At 41.2% G+C, this 23,207-nt stretch overlaps 1 protein-coding gene across 1 annotated transcript in view; it reads right to left on the bottom strand.

Moving 5' to 3' along the window:
• The window catches only part of LOC135442937 (uncharacterized), a 219,744-nt gene that overhangs the window by 14,299 nt on the left and 182,238 nt on the right, over window positions 1-23,207 (bottom strand). The window contains exon 4 of the mRNA XM_064703210.1: window positions 1,067-1,133. Coding sequence (XP_064559280.1) covers window positions 1,067-1,133 — 67 coding nt within the window. The remainder of the gene's footprint in view (window positions 1-1,066; window positions 1,134-23,207) is intronic.

Below are 23,207 nucleotides of genomic sequence, written 5' to 3'. Positions count from 1 at the left end.
ACTGGAGCATCTCTCTTATGAGGAAAGACTGAGGGAGTTGGGCCTGCTCAGCCTTGAGAAGAAATGACTGAGAGGGGACCTCATCAATGTCTATCAGTATCTGAAGGGAGGGTGCCAAGAGGATGGGGCCAGGCTCTTCTCAGAGGTGTGAAGCAACAGAACAACAGGCAGAATCTGATCCACAGAAAGTTCCACCTGAATATGAGGAAGAACTTCTTTACCAGCAGAACTTCTTTACCAAGCACTAGAACAGATTGCCCAGAAAGGATGTAGAGTCTCCCTCATTGGGCATATTCAAAAACTGTCTGGACAAAATTCTGTACCATGCACTTCAAGATAATGCTGCTTAAGCAGTGAGGTTGGACCAGATGACCCACTATGGTCCCTTCCAACCTCACCCATTCTCTGATTCTGTGTGCCTCAGTATTTGGAAAGCAGTAGTAATAACCAAATGAGTAACAGAAAGCTCTGAAGTGCTGAGGCTACCAGTGCTCATTTGCACTGAAGGTCGGTGTTACAAAAAGCTAACACAATCTACTGAATGGAAAAACAGTAACCAAAGTACAGGCTGGGAATAAAGGACGGTAAAAAGCCTGGAACTACTGGAACATTTCCAAAAAGGAGTCAGGTAAGTAACAGAAATAAATAGAAAGCTCTGGAGGACTAAGGCAAGAAGTGTTTACTTGCACTGGAGGTCTCCATTGTAAAAGCTAAAACAAATTTACTGAATGGAGCGACTGCAACCAAAGTAGAGGTTGGGAATAAAGGGTGAGAAAAAGCCTGGAACTACTGGAGTACTTCCAAAGAGGATTCTGCAACACATACATGGCTGTGTGACTGAGGCCAGCAAGAGAAGAGAAAGCCTCAATCTTTCTGAAATGCCATTCAACTACATACTTGCAACTAATCAATCTGCCAATCCAATGGACTAGTAAAGGTGAAGCAAGAGAAACTCATTATCACAACAAGATAGCAGAGGAAGACATAGTAAAATCATTCTGGAACAGCTTTCCTTTTATCATCCCCTGGGGGGAAAAAAAAAGCGCATTTTAATTCAAAAAGGTACCTGTAAAAGCAGAATGCCAAACTCTTGTCCACACTCCAAATGGGGGAATGTAATGCTCCAGAGGACTCTGAAAAAAAAAAAAAAAGACAAAAAAGATTATATGAAAAAGGCATTAAAAACTCCTAAAACACAACATAGCAGTAACACTGCAGGTGCATGTACGTCAGTGTTGAAGGTCATGGAAACAGAACACCAAGGCCAGTCCATGCCAGGGGAAGGGAGGGGAAGAAGTGCAAGGCAGCCACAGCAGCAATTGGGTCAATTTCACATGAAAGTTGAGATAAATGATGACATCAACGTGGCTGAAGCCTGTGAGCCATGTAATAATAACAACAACTAATTAAAAGGTCATTAGGGAAGTCTCAGAACACAAGCTTGCACATGATGCAGTATCTGATGTGTGAGATGAAATGCATCTGTGCTGGGGATCAATGAATAAATGCAAATGGGGCCAAAATCTAATTTTTAATTCACCAATGAAGGACAAAAAAAAGGTGCCTTTTAAGTTCCTGTTATAGATAAACAATCCCTTTTGTTGTGTTCTTAGCTATTTACAAATAAAGAAAGAGAGAAAATACTGCCAAGAAAAAAACACAGCTCTGTTTCTATGATAAAAATTTAGTAGGGCATGGAATCATGTCAGCTACTTTACAAGTAACTGAGGGAAAATATCAATATGTAAATGTTAGTGTTATTTCAGGGCAGCTGCTAGTTGATTTTGACATGAAAATATGGTATCTACAGTGATGGTCTATTTTTCCATACTCAAAGCTAAGGCCAAAGAGCAGAATATTTGTGTCCTCAAAAACCCTCCACACCTCCCTTGTGGCTGGGAGGGATGACAGGATATGTTCCAAGCTAGCAACAAAAAGCACAAAAAATCTATTCTGATTTTTATATGTCTATATGCAAAAATTTACTATTTTTTTTTAGTCTCTTTTCCTCTTCTAAAACATTTATTTTAGACAATGCTTTTTAAAACCATGGCAGTATTGTATTTAGAGAACACTACTCCCATCTAGTCAATCAATACATCTTTCATTTCATATGCAACACCTTCTCCTTTTTCTACACAAAATTATTACCTACTTTTTGGAGTTTTAAACCAGTTATTGAAGTCCACGCAGAAAAAACCCCAAACCTTTATATTTTGTGTCACCTGCTAAAAGTGATTGCAAATATCCTCACAATAAATAGACTGACAGAAAAGCATGTAATTTTAAAATTTTGAGATAATTTTCCTGTAATTAAGCATTTGTGTATGCAATAGGTAAGAGAAAAATAAGTCAGCGTATTTCTTAGGGAGGAAAACAGCTCTGCTGTGGGATGCAGCTTTCTACACATCTTTTTATGTGGAAAAAAGGCAGTAATGAAGGAAGGGGAGAAGCAGTTTTTCTTTCTTCTGTGAGGCTGGTGACAGCCAGCAGAAGGGGAGAAATGCCAAGCTAAGGAAGACCCAATACCATAATGGCTTTTAAGAGAGCTCCAGAACACAGTTACCACATACGTGCATGCACAAAAAAGTTCTCATCTTCCTGTACCAACAAGAGTACACTTTTACTTTCTAAATGATACAAGCATATAGACATGATGACTAACATACATGTGGCTTATTCCAATAGTAATAATTCAAGCAGACACATTTATGATATCAATGTCAGCATGAACTATGAAATACATTGTTGTTTAGTGAACACCAGTGTACACTATGTTAAGATTATATAGCCTATTTTATGTTCTAAAGAGGCCACAGTGATAAAAAGTGGAGTAGTTACTGTACAGTGAGTTGCTGGAATCCTCTGGTGCCACAATAAACATACTGCTCCAGGTCTCAAGGATTTCCTAAGAGGGTCTCCATTAAAGTGTGAAACAACCAGGAAAGCACACACCACACAGGCCTTACTGAGCTTGGCTCTGGACACAGGACAGAAATGACTGAAGAAGATACACATACAAAACTCAAACAGATGAATGTTCTGTGAAGCTTTCAGCGCATGACTGGTTTCATCATTCATGCCACAGAACAAAACCCCAACGATGCTATTCAGCATCTGCAACAGCAGAGTGCACTGACAAAACTGTCAATGGATAAAGCTTACAGAGTAATGTGGAGGCAGACCAACTTCTGAACTAAGTTACAGACTGTGTAAATTCTTCAACATAACAACAAAATTCTCATGCATGGGACTGTGCAGCAGCAGTGTGGACAACCCTCCGTGAGGACTCGTCTCTGCCAGCAGGACAGCAAATCCTCAGGCAGGCAGCACTGGTAGGTGCAGGATGAGCAGCCCAGGGCAGAACCTTGTACTAATTGCCCTGTTTGAGCAGATGAACTGCTCTGGTAATAGATGTCCAGCAGCACTTTATCAGTCCAAAACAGTGCTCTTCAGCAACACATTTCTTTTAACCTCAAATCTCTTAATCAACACAGCACCCTTAACACAGCTGAGAAGGGCCACACACACCACAGTGAATATTTTAAAACATTAACGCAGAACTGCAAGAAAAAGTAGAGAAAATGAAGAAAATGAAAAAAATAGCATAAATTTCAGTATGATTTATGAGCAAGGACTTATCAGGATAGCTAAAAGCACCAGATTCTCCTTTCACAATTGAATATACTGCTTAGCATAAGAGGTCTCACATGAATATTTTTCAAGTTCTAATTACTCACGCAAGTGCAATTCTTATGTGTTTAGCAAGCACCATGCCAGACCTCTGTCACCAAGTTTTGGTTACTCCAGCTACCTCCCTGTATGGCTCAGTTTCAATGCAGAAGAACCCAGAAAGGACACCAACAATTTACATGCACTTGTTTTTCTCCATGAAAATATGAAAGGAAAATGATAAATAGGCAAGAAATAAACAGACTCTGCTTGTCCCACTCCTTCCATGGAATTTACAGTAGAAAACCAGGCCAGCCCTGCATTGGAAGAACCAACTCTCTTGTGATAAACCAATAAAGAATGTTTGGCCTCCAAGAAGGCAACTTATGTCTGACAACAGCTATAGTTGATTCTCAGGTGCTTTTAAATTCTTTCTTGCATTCTTCCTGGATCTGGAGGCCCAGGACTTCATTTCTCCTGCAGTTCTATGACTCAGATGAAAATACAGCAGGATATGTTGCTGCACAGCTTTACACTGGATGCACAGTAGAGTTTGAAAATGCTTGTTACCACTGAGAGCTCAGTGCTTCTTCCTGGTGGTGGACAGACCTGCTTCCTGCAGGCAGGCACAGTGGGGCACAGCTGCCATGGTGTGCAGTCACCATTCCATTCCTTCCTCACTGACAATCTTTCTTAGATTTTTTTTTCCCTTTAAGCAACTTAACAAGGCCTGTGCAAGCAGATTTATATCACAGATAAACCCCTGGGTTCGAAGGGACCCTGAAGATCATTTGGTTCCAACATTCCCACCATGGTCAGGGATACCTTCCACTGGACCAAGCTGGCTCAAAGCCCCATCCAGCCTGGTTCACTCCAACAGGAAAGATTGATCTCTGCAATACTTCCTCTTAGGAACATTAGGTGCCCCCACAGTGCTTCTCTTAAAAATCAATAATAGATATGCTAATCTAGTGCCAAACACACAGCAGCTGAGATATGCGCAAAGAACTGATTGGTCACTGGCTCCTACTAGACAGGCGCAAATGGCCTCAACATGAATATTTAAAGCAACTGTCCTTATCTTTTCAGTTCTCTGAAAAAAAAGAGAGAGAGAAAGAAAAGAAAGAGAAAAAAAACTCCAAAAAAATACTCTAAACCATCTGAGATCCAAAACAACATAAGGACAGCCAATATCAGACTTCTCAAAATCACAAAAATCATGACACTGAGTGGCATACACAAAGCTGGTTTCCCTTCTGAGCTTCAGCTAAGATTTAATCTCCTCTAAAAGGGCAGAAAACGCCTTACCTAGGCAGGGAGCACCCAAACCAAACCAAGATAAGAAACTCTGGACTAGACTCAGACTGTAAAAAATATTAACTTCTTTAATTACATGGGTGTGAGCTACCGCTTTCTCCTCTGAAGTGACATTTATCTGCAGCTTTTTTTCTCAATAAAATCCCACACCCATTCAAATTTCTTTCCAAAAAAATCCTCCTGGAATGCCTAGAAAAACAGTCCACAATGGCTGGGCAGCTGGCATACTGCAATGGCTCATTATCCTAATTTCAACAGGAAATCACTTATCTGCTGCTGAAATCAAGGTCAAGTGGAAAATTTTAACAACCAATATGAGGAGATTTGTGCATCTAAAGTTAAGTTTGTAACTACATAAATTCTAAACATTTTTACCATCTTTTAGAAATGTATATTTTTTAACCATTTGGTAAGCAAAAGGATATGCAAACTGTTCAGGCAGGAGTGATGCTCCTTTTCAAGACAGACTGACTGCCTTGGGGACAGCCACACCAGGCTGGGTACTGGCAGAACAGAAATTCTCCTGCCATTTGTGGTGCCCGGCCACTCCAGTAATACAACACATTAGAAGACTCATTAAATAAGATCTTCACAATGAGGTTGAGACCTTTAGAACCAGGAGTCATTGAAATGTGAACATAACACACAAAACTACAGAAAATTCCTCCTTGTTCCACCAGTGATCCCGTTAGCAGGTCCCTTGCCAGTTGAATATTCCTACAATAAAAAGCACCCATGATATGAGAAAAACAAATCTCAGAGTCCTGTGACTGGCATTGCATATTCAAAATTTAAAAACCCCAAAGGAAGGAATGACCAAAGTGTTTGCCACGTAAGCAAGAGCCCAGTGAGGATTTTAAAATGGAGAAAGAGGCCAGCATAACATCTGGATTTCTTATTTGAGATACATCTGAAGAATGGAAGAGACATCTGTCCCTGGATATTATCAGCAGAGGGACACATCTCATAACAAATTCTCAAAGGCATTGTCAAGGATGTACCTTCTTCAGCATCTCAACTCAGAAGCACGGTGTGCCCCGTGCCTGGGGTAAGCATGCAGGCACTCCAGTGAGGATTCAGGGATTTTAGCTGATTTTTCCTATTTTTACTTGCAGGAAAACAGTCTGAGTTTTATTCTCAGACTGGCTCCTCTTTAGACAACCACAACCTGAGAATTGCCAAAGCTTATCTCAGTTTAATCTCAGAGATATGAATCTTAATGAAGAATAATTAAAGCAAAGACTGTTTTGCCTTGCTGATGGAAACTGAAATGAAAGAAAAATAGGATTAAATTATTATGAAACAATTTTCAGATAGACAACATCATGCCAACTAAATGCATCTTATGAAAAGCTAAAAAATTTATACCTAAATATGCTTTCTATAGATGCTCTGCTTTTTGCCTTTATACAGGTTGAGAGAAGTCTTGCCCTTGAACATTAAAAATCATGAAATATCACAACAGGAAAAGTGAAAACCACACATGAAACTTTATTTGAGCTATCTGGATGACAACAAATCTTAACTAGGACACCACACACCAACATGTGCAGACAAACAGAGAGGAATGCTCTGTGCCCAAGCTGGCCAAGCTGGAAATGAGTGGAGAGGGAGCTGGAAGCTGCTGCCCATGTTCTGCAGAGGAGCACACAGTGTATTAAATACACCAGGAGGTGGGAACCACAAGTTACATGACACAGAAAAGCTTACTTCCAACATGTTTCCCATGAGTTAAAAAAAAAATTAAAACACCCCCTAAACATCTTTATTTGCAAAAATATTAATCTCACCACTTTTTTTGGGGAAAAAAAAAAAAGTAATGAGGGGAAAACCAAAACAAAACAAACCCCAAACAATCAAGGCAGTGACACAGCCACACAAAAGAAATGGAAATGTTTCAGAGAATGAAATTCAATTCATTACTGACCTTTGCCTGGATGAAACATTGGGAAATTTTGCTGGCTTTGGTAACTGCCAGCAAAAGGTGTTTTAAAAAGTGTGATGGTTTATATGAAATATTCATATTTGGATGTGTCAGTGATCTTGCTCAGAAAGTGTACCTGGTGTTTCCCTTAATGCAATTCTCTGTTTCTTCACTTACATGGTGGTTTTTTGTGTTGATCTCAAAGGTCTTTTCCAACCTAGTTCATTCTGTGATTCTGTGTTTTGTTGGCTTTTTTAAAATGAGTCTCACATAATTATGATTCACAAATATTGCAGGTAGCCTCTCATTCTGAGAGTTAACATTGAACATATTTTTTAACAAATATAATTTTATTTGGTATTGTCTAATCTGCCAAAAAAGAAAACCGATTTTTGAAATAAATAACTTAATTTGGAGAGATGTAAGTGGAGCACATTTGAAGCTTACTATCTTTCCCAACAGTTAATCCATATTATAGATATCAAAAAGGTTTTTAGAAACAGATATACTTTTTTCATAACTTTTATAAAAAAAAAAATTAATTCAGACACTGAAAAAACGAGGCTTGTATCTTTCATGAAAATGGTTAATTAAGCCTAAATTCAGAGATTTCAAGAGGTACTTAGCATCCAAAAGTCAAATTGTGACCATGAAATAGGCGCTTGGTGTCTGCAGAGACCAAATTTAGCAAATCAAATTGGAATGTACAAAGTTGAAGACAGCCTTCTGAAATATTAGACTCTGTGCACTTTGGCTACATGAAGAAGGCACCATGAAAGAGAAAGGAATATAGTCCATTCCTGCTCACATCCCTGGCCCATCACCCCTGGCAGCAGATCATACACATCTATTATTAACACCTCTTGCTGAAGTGGAGGAGATGAAAACAGGACTTAGCTGCATGTGTGCTGAAAGTACCAAAAGGGGATTCTTGCTTCCTTTCCACAAAAGAATCCCTTTGATTTTATGCAGTTGCCTAATTAAATTTCACTGTGCATATTAAGTTTTCGGATGTCTAGCTATTTTAAGCTCAGCCCTAAATCAAAAAAGCACATATTCATAAATGACCCTTTCACTAAAAGAAACAAAACCAAAAACTGAGATAAGGTTTGTTTTACTTAAAGATATCCCCCACTCCAGATGACTCCTCAGTTCAGCCAAGGAGAAGAGATCATGCACATAACTTTCAACTAGGTCACAAACTCTACCTGTCTAATATTTTATTCATGCACCTTGTAAAGGGATGCACATTATTTCAAGTTCCAAGAGAAGCATCATTCTATGAGCAATAGCTCTTCACAAGTGCTTCAGTATTGTGTGGGGATTACTTTATTTTAGGGATGGAGAGACAGATCCAATTTCTTCAGTCAGTGAGAAATAACAACATAAAATCAAGTTGTCAATCTCTTGACATACTATTTGCTTTAACTTATACTCAATAGTTCCTTGATGAGTTGGTGGATTACTCTAGAGGAATTCTCAAAAATACTTCTAAGAAGAAAATGAATCGTCCAAAGTCTAAATTAGCCATGCAGAATTTATACATATATTAGACAATATTTAATGGTCATAATGTTTTTAGAATATATATACAGAATAACTGTGTGTGAATTTTCAGCTGGGAGATAGTGGATATCTTTCAAAATTACACGAGAATTCATCAAATGCCATAGCTCTCTGCTCATTAACCTGAATGTTTGAGCATGCCTGATCCTGCTTCTTGGGATCTTTACAATCTGAGCTCTTCTTTTAGGCCAGTATTTGTTACACCTGATTCACTAATTTGTTACACTGATTCACTAAGATTGAGAAATTGTATCTTGAAATTTTCTTTTTTCTCCCATAGCTGGGAAATGTTGGATATCTACACCACACTCAGTGCTGCTGAGAAAGACAGAGGTTAAAAGCTGGCTCTGGGCACTGAGCCAGTCTCCAAATGTTCTTTGCCCTGCTAAACTGTGCTTGGATTTGCTGTGAGAGTATACAGCAAATGGATAGAAAATCTTGAATACCAGGGGCAACTTAATATAAAAAAATAGGCAAGCAGCAGAAGAAACTATTTAAGAGCCATTTTTCCACTTCATTTGCTAACATAATATGACTTACACATAGATACTGGACCTGGAGTAGCATCTGCCTTTTTGGGTTGGATGTTTGCATTTGACTGCAGAATATTTAATTTCACACTGGACAACACATTTTAAGTTCTTCAAGAAAAAAAGTCAGGATCAAGTCTTGCTGGATGGGTATAGTTGTAAAAATGAACATGATGAGAGATAAAAGCAACTGAGCTAAGACTTAACAGTTGCTTTTTTATCTTTTCTACTATCATACATAGAGTTTGGTGACATCATACCATACTATGATGAAAGCTATAGCTTGAAAATGCTACTGCTTTGGAGATGTCATGCAAAAAGGTTGAAAAAGGAAAGAAATCAAGGTCAGTTGACATGAAAAGAGAAATCAGGGTACTCATGGGATGCAGCACAGAAAATAGATTTTCTTGTAGACATACTGCCAGGAGCAGCACAGGCTGCCCTGTGCCAGAGCCAGTTGAAGAAGTGGAGCACAGGAGGAGAGGGTGAGGGCATTGTGTTTGCTCAGTCATGAAAAGAGAGGGCTACAGGGAGACCTACCCACTGCCTGATGGGAGGGGACACAGACTGTCCTCAAAGGTACACAGGGAGGAAGGGGAGCATCAACCAGAGCTGCAACATGGGATATTACAGCCTTATATGGGGGAGAAAACTTTTCATTTTCAGGAAAGTGAATCACTGAAACAGAAGTCCAGAGAGTCTGCTGGACTTTCATCCTTGCAGATAATGAAAAGTGTCCTGTGCATGGCCTTGAGCAACCTGATCAGATGGAATTCAGGTGGTCAGCAGGATGGACTAGGTGACCTCTGCAAGTCCCCTCCAACCCATACAATTCCGTGATCTCATCTTGCCACCTCATTGCAGTGGTGCCAAAATTCAAGAGTTCCTTTGTCTCACCCTCTCCTGAGCAGCAGATGATCCAGACATGGAAGACAGAGTAATAAATAAGTACATGTTTAAATTCATCACCATCTATATCGACCTCTTTCCATTTCTCCATGCTTGAAATACTGGAATATTTGCTTTTTAGTATGCACCGGGCATTCTCTCTGCTCTTTTGCTTTTTGCATCTCTCGGTGATTTACTTGCCAACAGCAAACAAAACAGGATGACTTGAGAAAATCAAGAAAACATGAGGAAGAGAACAAGAACCACGTAGAGAAAGAAAAGCATCATCTCTTCCTTTTTAGCAGCAGGCATCTGTAATTTATTCAGCAAGGCAGCGACTTAACAGGCAGTGCTGTGCAGGACTGCTTTGTGTACAGCATTAAGGAATCAGTCTAGGAAAGGGGGTGAAAAGGACAAAAAGCTGCTAATACCAGTGTTTAACTGGGAGTAGAGGCTAAACAGAGGGCTGATGGGCTGTGCCACTCTGTGCAAGTTTGGTTGCCATGCTGAAAACATGCCCCAAATTCCCGATACAGATATGCAGGGATACACATGATATACTGGGACAAAAAACAAGTGGCCAATATCATAATTGCTGCTATTTAGAAACCGTCTAATCAAAGGAGATGTTCTGATGCCCCAAAACATGTATTAGGCAGGGAAACTGCCAAAAGTACTCCATAAAGTTCTAAGGTACATATCACATGGACTGAACTCGCCAGTTCAACAATGATGTCATCTGGTCCTTGCAGATCACAGAAGGCCATGTTGAGGCAGAAACATGCAATGATTTTGTCAAAAGAAAATAGAAGATACATAAGCAATATTGAGTTAGGCTGTTTGACTCTCCCACTGCTTCTGCCACCAGCACAAGCAAGAACATACCAATATTTGCAGTGACACAACTCAGTACCAGTACTGCCGGCAGACACTCAGCAACAGAGAGCACTGAATTAATTTTTTCTGTTTAGTGAAAGTAAATAATAGCATTATTAGAGACTGACAGAGGACAAACAAACTAAAGCAACTCAGCAAACCCACACAAAACCTGGGTAATTAAACTCCCATTTTTCACAGCAAGGATGCCTGGAATCTCAACACTGCAAAGCATGTGACACTTTCCCCATTCAATTTTCCTTAAATCAGCTCTTTTTCTTCACTATCCCCACCAAACACAAACTACATTTTGAAAGGATCCATTTTAAGAGATAAGCCCAACCCTCTGGTACTTTGTCACATGGTTCCTGAGAAATGCTGCTGGGAGTCATTAAAGAAGCAAGTACTCAGTGGATTCTCACGTTAAGGATGTTCAGTGCAAGACAGATTCACAGCTATTTTACCTGCTAGTTACTAATGCAGAGGGCAAACTTGGTGCTTACCACCAGTGAGCCTCCAAATGGCTTTGCACTGCAGATGCTGTCCCCACTGGATGTAAGCCATGATACTACAAATGTGGTTTGCAGTTGGTGAGGTTTCCAGGCAGTGTCTCTGCACAGCCAACAGTCTCTTCTTCAGTTAATTTTCTCATCTTATTGTCTATGCTGTCATTACCCAATCTGACTATTACACCAGCAAACCAGGAACCTGCTGCAAAGGAGGAGTTATGAGGCTAGAAATGTTTTGCTTTAAATATTTCCTATGAGAGAATAAATGCACACAGCTCCCACCTCTGCATCTTTGCTTTCAGGATCCAAGCATTATTAACAACTCTTTTGGTAAGGAAACTATTATTGTTTTTACACAGTAAGAAGTGGCGCTAAGGATTAATAACATACATATGTAATGCTTTTTAATTTCATAATGAACAACTTATTTGCACTTATAACCTATACTTCAGCTACAAAGACAGCACAGCTGCCCTCTGTTTGTCACCACAGTCACACTGGTTTCATCCTACAACCCCCCTCCACAAAGAAATGCACAACCAATATAAACTGCATCACTTCTGAATTACTGCTTTGTGAATTATGGGAATGCCATAGCAGCCACAATGTATAACACTACACCTATCCCAGATTCTCCTTCAGCAAACTGCACACCTGGTGGGACCAAACACCAGAGCAGAGATAGGTGGGGGCAGCCAAAGAAGAGCCTGCAGCCCTTTCAGCTGGCCAAGATAGCTCACCTGTTGGATGAAAGCAGCCTAGAATAGGATCATCCTGGGAAGGGGCTGCGTTCCCACAGCTCTCAGCAGAGCCAACTGCTGCAGTGCTTGCTTTGCAGGGTGCTCACAGCTGTGACAAACTCTGGAGCAGGTTCCTGGCAGCAGGAGCAGAGAGGGGCAGGACAGCCCAGCCCAGCCCAGTGGAAGCAGAGGGCACTGTTTGCACTGCAGGCCAGCTCCCGTTCCCCTGTCTGACAATGGCAAATCTCTTTGGCCCTGGGCAGTTCTGGGAACAGAATAATGTCTTGTGAAATTCCAACGCTGTTTTAATGCTATCATTATTAGCATTGTCTTCAGACAATAAAATGTTCTGTCGCAGTCGCTGTGGGCTCGAAGCAGTGAATACACACTGAGTCACCCCACATTAACTTAAATAGCACAACTGTGTGAATACATGATCTTCAGTTAAATCTACACACACTCAAAAGTAAAAATAAGCAGATCTCCAAGGAAGAACTTGCTTTCTACGCAATACAAAAGACAATAAAATGTCTGTGTGCTTCCACAACCTCAACAAACATGTGGCAGAAGGCTTAGTAAGACTACTCCTATTTTCTGATCTGGTAGTAGATGAGCATACAAAGCCACCCCCAAAGGCTTATGTAATTAAAAAGATGTGCATTCCTAAACCTGGCTTTATCTGTCCTGGGGCCTCCACAACACAAGCAGAGGTGGTACCCACGAGCAGCCCCTTGCACCACAATGCCAACACAGAGCAGCCTCTGCCCCCCTCCTTTCCCCTCAAATCAGCACCTCTTGAGAAGAATAACTGCTCAGATGCTTTCTCACTATCTGTAAGAACATAGCCCTCATGTTGTGTTCAACCCCATTCAGAGCAGGAGACACCCAGAGGATTTCAAGGTGGAGCACAGGGACAGTCTAAGGCCCAGACATTCTCTCTTATCACAGGACTTGCTGTGCTGCCAATTCACCACGCACTGCTGACAGCAAAGCACATAAAAGCAAAGCAAACAACTGATCTGTGCTCAGACTTGTCTGTGCTTCTGTCCCTTAACTAAACCCTCCCTAGGAATAGAAACTGCATAAAGTAAGAGATTCTGTTCTTTGAAATGAAACTACAGAAGGCACTGAGGGTTAAAATGAGTGCACTTTTTTTGTTTGTTTTACACCTCTGAAACCATCCAGCACAGTCCTCCTCACACCAAAGCTGCACAGCTGCCTGCAGGCACATTATTTTACACTTCCTAAAACAAAACCTCCTACGTCTAACAGTTCTAACACACAATCAGATATACTCCAACCAGGTATCATCATTTTAAAAAGATTTTGCTATTGTGTGTGCTCAAAATATTGGGCACTTGAACAACTGTCATGATAGAGCATGACTTCAGTACGATATGAATTCAAAGGATGCAAATTGAGGCAAATAAAGCACTCATACCACCAAAGATCCTTAATTCTCTTTCTCTAGGAGGAGCTCTGATGTGCTCACCTGAACCTCCTGTCCTTGCCTTACTTCTTGCAGGAACTTCTCTCTCTTCCAGTAATTCCTTGTGGATAAGAACTAGGGAAAGGAAGTCCCCAGCTGCCTGGAAGTTTTAAGCCTAAGTCAGAAAACATGAGTAAAGAATACAGCACCCAAAAGTGTTCAAGGGAAGATCTAGCTATAAGAAAAATAATACTAATAAAAAGCCTTTGTTTTTTACCACAGAGTATATCTGAGGGGGACAGTTTCATGATTCCCCTAAATTTTCAATCTCTCCCTCTCCACCCTGAAGCAACAGTGTCCAATGTAAAAAAAAGCTACTTTCTTGCCTAACTGTGAGGGAAAGCTGTGGACCATAGCTTCTCACATATGCAGAATGAAGGCAAAAGGTAAAAATCTGAAGAAACAAATTTTTTTTACCCTCATATATGAATCCTTAATTTCTGCAATTACCTGTATGGAACAATGAATGATGTTAGATAAACAGCCAGAATTCTTAAAGTTAATTTAAGCCCATGTTGGAGCTGTCTGGGAGGAGCTGGCAGCCGCCACCTCGCCAGGGACCAAGGTGACAGGACACACTATCTTTTGGAGCTGCTTTTCTCCTACACTGGTATCCCCTTTTATCCCTGGCAGGTCTCTGTGCACCTGTGCAAAGCAAGCCTGGTTATCTCTGCCAGCCCAAAAGAGCACAGCCCAGCCCACGGGGTCCCTCCCAGTGTCTGAATTACAGACAAAACAGCACAACAGTGTGCCCTTGCCCAGAGCAGACACTGTGTGCTGCAGGTTTTGTGGCTGCTCCCTTGGGTCCCTGCAGCACAGTTTATGTGGTGGGCAGAGTCAACAGCTTCCCCACTTCTCTCTTCTTCACCCAACAGCCACAAAATGCAACATGCCCTGTGCATGGAAACCAGCTGGAACAGTAATGCCAGAGGTGCTTGGGACACCACAGCGGGGTGAAGAAGAGTAGCACACTACTGTCACCAAACACTGATGAAAGCTTACCATACTCACTGAGGAAACATGACTTGAAGCCCATGGACACAGAGAAAGGAGTAGGGATGTGAGAAATTTGTTGGTGTTTGCTCCCAGGCCCTCCTGGCCCTAAGTTTATGCTCTTGCATGGATTTCCTTCCCCCAGCTGAGGCCACTGAAAGCCTTGCAGGTCATGGTCGGGCTGGTGTCACCTTTGCATGTACAGTCCTCTCCTTCCAGATGAGACAAGGCAGCCAGAAACAACAACTCCAGTACCGAATACAGCTGGCATAAATGACAAAGCAGCATGGGGACTGAGGGAAATGTTAACACAGTATTCCTGACCTAGAGTTTTCACTGCTCTCACATCACTACCACCACGGGAAGGGAGGAGGTTTCTGGGGCAGGTTGTTACGGCAGCCCTGCACCAAGATTGCCTAAATGGCAAAGGGCAGCACGTCTGGCTGAGGGCTAACTCCTCCTGGGAGCCACTGCTGCTTATGTGGAATCGAGGTGGATAGTTTTAATCACACTTCCTAACTGTTGGCACTTTCATAGTATTTGCCAGGCAGGTGAATCCTTCAAACAATACCATGCAAAAGCTACATAAAGCCTCAAATTTTCAGGTCAGACAATTTCCTCTCCTCCTCAGCCCCAGATGTTTCAAACAAGGAGATGTGCAGTGCACAGGGGTAGTCTCCCAGAAAAGCTGACTTTCTGGGGCTTACAGTTTATCCTCTGTAGCTCCTGGAAGGCTTATACTTCAACCATGAGAAAATGCTATCACTTATTATTACACTATATTTCATGCTCAATATTTATGCCCTTTTCTCCAGTGCCAAAAGCTCACATTGATACCTTAAACTTTACTGTGCAAATGCAAGACTTCTATTTTTGGGATGCCTTTTTATTTTTTTTTCCGTTTCTTTCTTGCCCCTCCTCCCTCAGACATGAAGGTAGTAATCTTTAAGATTTATTCAAAAATTCAAGAGCAATGCAATCTTGGCAAAAAACAATCAAAGATGGAAAAATACCCTGAGCATTAAAAAATATTAAAAACACCATTTTTTTTTTTATTTCACACATTCAATCCTAGAGTGATTTTTATTAGCCTACAGAACATTAAAGCCTTGTAAAGTCAGATTTACAACAGAACTTGAAACGGCCCCATCTATAGCCTATGAAGTGCTGTTATAACACAAATTCTAAGTGTCAAACCTTAGTCAATTATGTAACTCAGCACTTCCCCCCCTTTTTAGCTGTAATCTCATATGAAAAGCTGCTATCACAAAAACTGCCTGACCTTGTGCTGTAAATATCTCATTATTTTATTTATCTTACAGCTGTTACAAAAGTAAAAGTGACAAACCATGCATTAAATTGCCGATTTTGTGAACTGTTCTGAAAGCTTGAATTTCATTATGAGTTCTGGATTAAAATACATGGATAAAAGCAAAAGGATAAGATAAAACAGGAATGAGTAGGTAGATCAAAAAATCAGGTTTTTAAGCTTTATCTTGTAAAATGTATGGGAGGCAATAGTCAACAAGAAATATCTGTCAGGACCACCAATTTGGGCAGTATTTAAAATAAATAACTGCATATTCCTTCTTTTTAGATTGTCATTGTTTCTTGTAATTGCTCCAGGACTTCAGCACAGAGTATTCTGAATTTTTTTGGTAAATCTTTTTTGCTTTCTTCTCAGTAGCAAAAAAATAAAATTTAACAAGTATGAACATTTACCTAATTTCCACAGTACACAAAGTGAACTACTGCTCTTTCTGAAGAAATTTATATCAGTAAATATGTAAGATCTACATGCATACATATTTGCATTTCTCTTGAAGTACATAAAAGCACAATAACTTGGAGTAAAAACCACACAAAATTGCTAAATAAATCTGAAAGTGCTGCATTTTCACAGTGAAGCACCACGTTCTATCAATGTTAACCTTTTTAATGTGATGTGCACTGAAAAGATAAATGTATACCATGCTGATAGTGAAAACTTCTATATCAGATCATGAATTTTTTTACATTACCTTACTAATCCTTATAAAACTCCTTTTTTCCCCGCACTTGAATTCAGTTATATACTTTCATTCATCAGCAGCAGAAAACAAGTAACTGAAATGTCAAATGTCACCATTAATACCAGTGTTGCAGGAGAAAGCTTAAAACCTGAAGAGATAATTAGGATTATAGAATCATTAAGGTTGGAAAAGGCCTCTAAGATCATTGAGTCAACCTTTAACCCAGCATCACCATGTTTATTGCTAAGCCACATCTCCATGTGCCACATCTAGAGTACCAGGATGGTGATCCCACCACTGCCCTGGGCAGCCTAGATCAAAATACTGAAGAAGAATAAGAATAGATGCTCACCATCCCCCCAGATCACTCAGATTCAGAGAGAGGAGAAAAAAAAATCACTTCTAGACTAACAAAAGCTACAGGATATCAAATATAGTCATCATATCTTGTGAAAACTCTTCATATTTTCCTCATGATGCAAATTAAATCTCCTTCTCCCCCCCACAAAACCTTCTCTTTCAAGACATTTTCTGGATTAGCTCCAAGGGAAGGGAGAAGCAAGATGAGCTAAAACAAGTAACCCAACTTATCAAACACACTGCAAGGCTGGATGCATATGGAAATGAAATATATTCACAAGCAGATAGACTAGATATGTCAGTATGTTTTTGCCATCTCTGATATAAAAATAGGTGTCAGCGAAAACCCAGTATAAATTCTTGCAAGCCCCTGCAGGAATGCTGCTGTTTTCCTCTGGATGGTTCAACCAGCACAATCACTCAGAAACTTCTCATAATTAGGGGAAAAAAGGGGTGGGAGGAGATCCACCCCAAACCCTCTCTCCTGTTGTGTTCAAAAGCCCTACCAAAACCCCCCAGATTTTTCACATTAGTTGTCCAAAGTACTCCTGGGTCACCACCACTGACCCAGGGCTTGTCCCTTGCCCGAGAGGGAACGACAGGATTCCCTTCCTGTGACGCTGGTGCCATCACTGGGGGTCAGGAAAGAATTCAGGAGCATTTAGTGGCCAAGAAGCAAGCAAACAAAAACCTATCTGCTTTTAACAACAAAAGCAATGCCAGGCGTGCTCCTACAAGCTTCACCTCACAGAGGAAAACCTCCCTGGCTTTTTCTGAGCTGTGTTTTTCTGTGAGCAGGCACCACAGCCGGTGTGTGCGGGGGCTGATGCCAAGCTCTCCTCAAACTCGCACTCCCACATCTTGGATGTGTTTGCCCGTGCTCATGCACGCATAAAGGACCCTGCAAACTGTGGCAGCTGTGACCTGAAGGAAGCACCAAGCACGGTCAGCCACCCTCCAAATCAATTTATGCAGACAGCACAGATGCTCTCCTCCAGCACCAGTGTGGGCAACAGCAGTGAACACAATGAAAAAGGAGCTCTCTCGAAAAAATTAAAACAAAAAGAAGTTAAAAAAGGGAATTAAATATGTTTCGCCTTCAGGCAGCTCTTGGTTTCTCCTCCCACCCAAAAAAAAGCTAATGTGTTGCTTTTGTAAGCTATTATTAATTCCTATATACATAAATACAGCAATTTCATGCCTGTTCTAGAAAATTAACAAATTGGGCTGCCAAAACACACCCCACTGTATGACAAAAATGTTATGTTTCACTCAAGCTTCTCAATTACAACTTGTCTTTTCCTCTTGCTTTCTCTTTTCCCTTCCATTTTGCCCCAGATTTCCAAAACTGCAAATTTTAGTAGATTAAATTGGTGAAAATCTTGCTCCTGAACAAAAAAATCACTTCTTGGTCTGCAACTGCAGCAGACAGACAGGCTGCAGCCTGAGGATGCTGGATCAGCCACGGAGTATGGAGCATTTCAAATTTAGGTCACTTGTGCTGCTCTGACCCCAGTGAACAGCGATGGTGTGTTTTTCCACACTCGACTGTTCTCCTGCTGACCTGCATCTTGAACAAGACAAGTCCCAATGCAATTTAAAGAACAAGGTCAGCACAGGAGACACTGAATGCTAAATATGCTAGGAAAGGGGCAAAGTGACTGGGAAGAAGAGTTCACTTCCCCAAAGTTTGCTGATGGAGATTGAGGGCGCAAACACTAAAACTGCACGGACACACATCCAGTTTGCTGCCTGCATGACTGGATCCAAAGGGGGCACCGATGGCAGGCAGAAATTGCCACCATGCGAGGCAAAGCAGAGCTGAGCCAGCAGCGCACACGATAAGAATTATCTCTGCTGGAGGCTGCTGGCTGCCGTGCCAGCGCCTCGGCTCAGCGCTGACAAACGCTGCGGGAGCCGGTGCTGGGGCCAGAGCCCGGCGATGATAAATGCGGCACCTCGGGCACTGAGGCTGTCACAGCAGCAGAGCACCCACCTCGCTGCAAATGAGCCAACCCTGCCACATTCAGGAGAGTCAAACTTCTTGAGGAAGTGGCTGCCTGCTGCAGGAAGGTGGGAAATGTAGCCAGGTGCCATGGTAGTGGAAGGTGAAAGGGAGAAAGCCCCAGCTCTCTTCCCGTGGGGCTCTGCTATTCGCTGGAGGGTTGGAGCAGGAGGCAGGACAAGCTACAACTGCACCTTTGTAACAACACCCACTCAAACTGCTTTCTAGTTGTTGGACTCAACATTTGTGCTTATTCTCCTGTAGTTCTTAAAAAAAATTAAATGTATACACTTTGCACATCACAGAATCACAGAATAATGAGGTTGGAAGAGACCTCTAAGATCATTAAGTCCAACCTATGCCCTAACACCTCAACTAGACTATAGCATCAAGTGCCATGTCCAGTCTTTTTATAAACACATCCAAAGATGGTGATTCTACCACCTCCCTGGGAAGAGCATTCCAATACTTTATTACACAACAACTGTTAATCCAGAAGACTGGCTCCTGCACAACTGTGGTGTTTGACTACACATGAATCCAAAGGGGAAAAGCTTAATGGACAGCAATATGAGATATTTTAGCTTGCCCCTAACTCTTATCCTACAGATTCAAAACTGGAACACACACTCATGGACATCCTCAAGCACAAGCAGCATGAGCAGCCCAAAGGAAGGTAACCTGGAAGGAACTTTGCCCAGTGGCTATAGGCTTAGACAAAGATTAACAGAGGGATCAACCAGAGAAGCAATACCTACTGAATACTCACTACAAATAAAGCAGGCAAGCTTGTCACTGGGCACTGCAAAAGACTCCCAGAGGGGACAACCAATCTGGACAGGCTCTAGTAGGAGGAGGGACATTGTTTTAATGAGTTTTGGATAAATGAGTTTTGCATGGGTTACTGATGTTCTACCCATGTTTACTGATGTTTTAGGATGAAATAGTGTGGCCAGCAAGACAAGAACAGTGATCTCCTGTACTTGGCACTAGTGAGGCTGAATCTTGAATCCTGCGACCACTTTTGGGGCCCTTCACTACAAGAAAGACACTGAGATGTTGGAGCATGTCTAGAGAAAGGCAAAGGAGCTGGTGAAGGGTGTGGAGCACAAGTTTTATGAGGAGCAGCTGAGAGAGCTGTTCATCCCGGAGAAAAGGAGGCTCAGGGGAGACCTTATCCCTCTCTACAACCACCTGTAAGATCTTGCAGTGAGGTGGGGTCAGTCTCTTCTCCCAGGGAACAAGCAATGGGACAAGAGCAAATGGCCTCAAGTTGCACCACGGAAGGTTGAGATTGGACACTAGGAAAAACAATTTCATGGAAAGCACTGGAATAGTCCACCCATGGAAAGGGTTCAGTGGAGCTATGTAAAACATGTGGAGATGTGGTGCTTAGGGACATGATTTAATGGTGGCCTTGGCAGAGCTGGGTTAAGGGTTGAACTTGGTGACACTGTATGTCCTTTCCAACCTAAACAATTATTTGATTCTCTGTTTTAAAGAATTGAACAAGAAGATGTGCCAGAATAGATCCAACTTGGGGGAAAGAAACCCCCACACTTTATGTAGATGGAAACAGGTTACATGGAAGAGCTGAGAATAAAATTATAAAAGGAAGAAAAGCCAGTATCATCTCTGTATTGTGACAACAGAAAGCAGATCTGTCATAATAAGTAAAGTTCATATTGCCTAATTTAGTTAACAGGTTTTTAGAGAAACAGTGAAGTTCATTCACAGGGTATAATTTTTTTTCACTGGTGGGAGATTTGCAGGAGAATCAGAGACAGGCATTGTTCTTATAACTTTCACATATCTAAAAGACTAATAAGCAAATGGGAATTATAGATCTCAGGAAAAGAGACTGATATTTCCTCCAATCCTACAAATTGAAGATTATTCTCTACCACCTCTCAGCTAATGGCTTGTAAGACCTAGAACTAGAAACCACAGGTGGCAGAGCCTTTTCCCAGTTTCTGTAGCAGACCATTCTCTGGATATATGCATGTACAAAACCAGCACTTTTACATTTTTCTCTGTTAATTCCTGATTCTTGTTACATCACCTATATTGAAAGTTTCTTTTGTACTTCAATTTTATTACGCCCTCAATTTTATTTCACACATTTTTTCTTTTCTCTCCTGAAATACCTCCAATTTTGTTGACAGTATCCCCCAAGGTATAAAGCATCCACAACTGACTGCACAGATGAGGTGTCCACACAGGAGAAACAGAGTTGGATGCAATGCCAAGCAACATCAACAGGGATCCAACTTCAGTGGGATGAGAATCAAACCTTCAGAGCCACTACCCTCCCCTGCAGTTCAGCATCTTTATATGGCCAACCATTGTAAGGCTCCCTACCACTGTATTTCAGGCCCTTCCTGGTATTATTCCCAAGTATTTTATGTCATTACCCTTTTTGAAGTCTCTCCATAACATGCAATAGTTTCACTTGGGATACACTTCTGTAAAGTTAATTGCAGTTTTGCGTTTTGTTTTATGTTTCTGACCTCTTTAGGTTCTTTTGAACTTTGAATATTTGTCCAGACATGTATTTTCAACTCTTCATAATTCGAATGTCATTCCATACAGCATCTGAATCCTCTTTGTATGATTAGTTTAGTTTATAAAGGACAAAAATTAAGGAGAGAGACAAAGCAGGACAAATTTTCTAAAGAAATGCATAGATAAATCCTGTTTTATCACACTCCCCATCAGATTATTTTGCTGAAGTAATTTTGACTGGAAGTCCTAAAACACTGGCAGAAATGAAATAGAACCTATTTTGAAGGAAAAAACACAGACAACCCAGAATTAAAGTTATATAAGCTTAGACTGACTTCTTTAATAAAGCAATGGGAAGCTGCAAAAGAAGGAGAAGACAACAGTAACAGACCCATGGATCAGAGATTATATTGCTGTATTAGAGAAAAACAGACATGACAGAGATGCCCACCTACTGGGAATACTAAATAACATTGCTGCTTAAAAAGTAAGAAATTGCAGAAAATAATTCTTTACAGAGTTACAGCTAGGTTATTTTTAGCACCTGAGGAGTTTTTTTCATTTGCTAGTCTAAGAACAACAACAATGCCTCTGCAAACAAAACACTGAAGCTGAGGAAGAAAAAGAAACAGTTTGAAGACTTGAGTTTGAAAATGGAGGACTCTTTTCAATAATTTTTCTGCAATAGACAAATATAGAAAACAGAGGTGATGTAGGGACCATATGGTGTGTTAATTCCAGTTGTGACTGGAACACAACAGCTCTGTTGTCTATCCCTTTGCTAGACTGTGAGAAAACGTGCAACTTGTGTCATTGACACCAGGAGCAAAGCCCAGTCTCATCAGGCATGGCAAATATTAATGTATAGGCAAATAAAAGCTTGGAACTGGGAACAAAAATTGAATGACCAGCCCTGCAAGCCACCTCTTTCCTTACGGGAAGCATTGCTGAGTGCACAAGGAAGTAACAACTTCTAAGGTGTTCAGGGAAGGTAGGATAAGCCAAATCAGAATAATCCTGGAGCGAGGATGAAGCATGAAAATATCCATTCAATGTGCTTGGAAAAGAAGTCTGGAACACTCTCCTATAAATCCAACCAGTCTGTACTGCACTAGCACAAAACTTAAGTGCCAAACAGCGGCACAGGCACTGTGGGCAAGAGCACCCCACCTTTGTGGAAGGGACAGCCTCAAGAGCCAGGTGGTGATGCACCCACGTCTTCCTTCCAGGTGAGGGAATGAGGAGAGGACAGGGCTCTCCTGCACTGCCAGTCCACAAACTGGCCACAAACAGCCTGCATCAGGATGCTGGAAGTGGGTGTTTGGATTTGGGGCATGGAAAGAAGCACAGCAGCCTCTGCTTTCACATTCTGTACCGCAGCAGGGCAGCGGTGGCTGCTGCTGTTGGAGGGAGTCAGCTTTGCCTCCTGCATTGTTTCCTCATCTGGCAAGCAGGCAAATTGTACACTTAGAGAAAACAAAACAAGACAAACAAATAAAATAACTAACCCTCCAAAACCCAAAACCCTCCCAAACCAAAACCACAACCCAAACAAAAATCCCCAAACCAAACCCAACGACTCAACATAATAAAAGAAAAAAAAAGAAGGAAACCACCACCACTGTACCCCCCCACAAGCCCTCTGAAATCAATTAAATTATGGTTATAAAATAATCACCCTAATCTATTTACAGCTTGAAAAACTATAAGATACTGATTTTCTAGCAACTGGAGATGAGAAAAGCCTCTCAGACACCCAGAAAAAAACATTTAGTAGCAAAGGGATATGGAACTGGACAAACAAAAAAGGGTGCTCAGGCA

Source organism: Zonotrichia leucophrys, chromosome 2 (genome assembly GCF_028769735.1).
Source record: "Zonotrichia leucophrys gambelii isolate GWCS_2022_RI chromosome 2, RI_Zleu_2.0, whole genome shotgun sequence".
In the NCBI taxonomy this organism is placed as follows: Eukaryota; Metazoa; Chordata; class Aves; order Passeriformes; family Passerellidae; genus Zonotrichia; species Zonotrichia leucophrys.
Note: the sequence above shows the minus strand (reverse complement) of the source record. Positions and strands in the feature narration are given on the sequence as shown.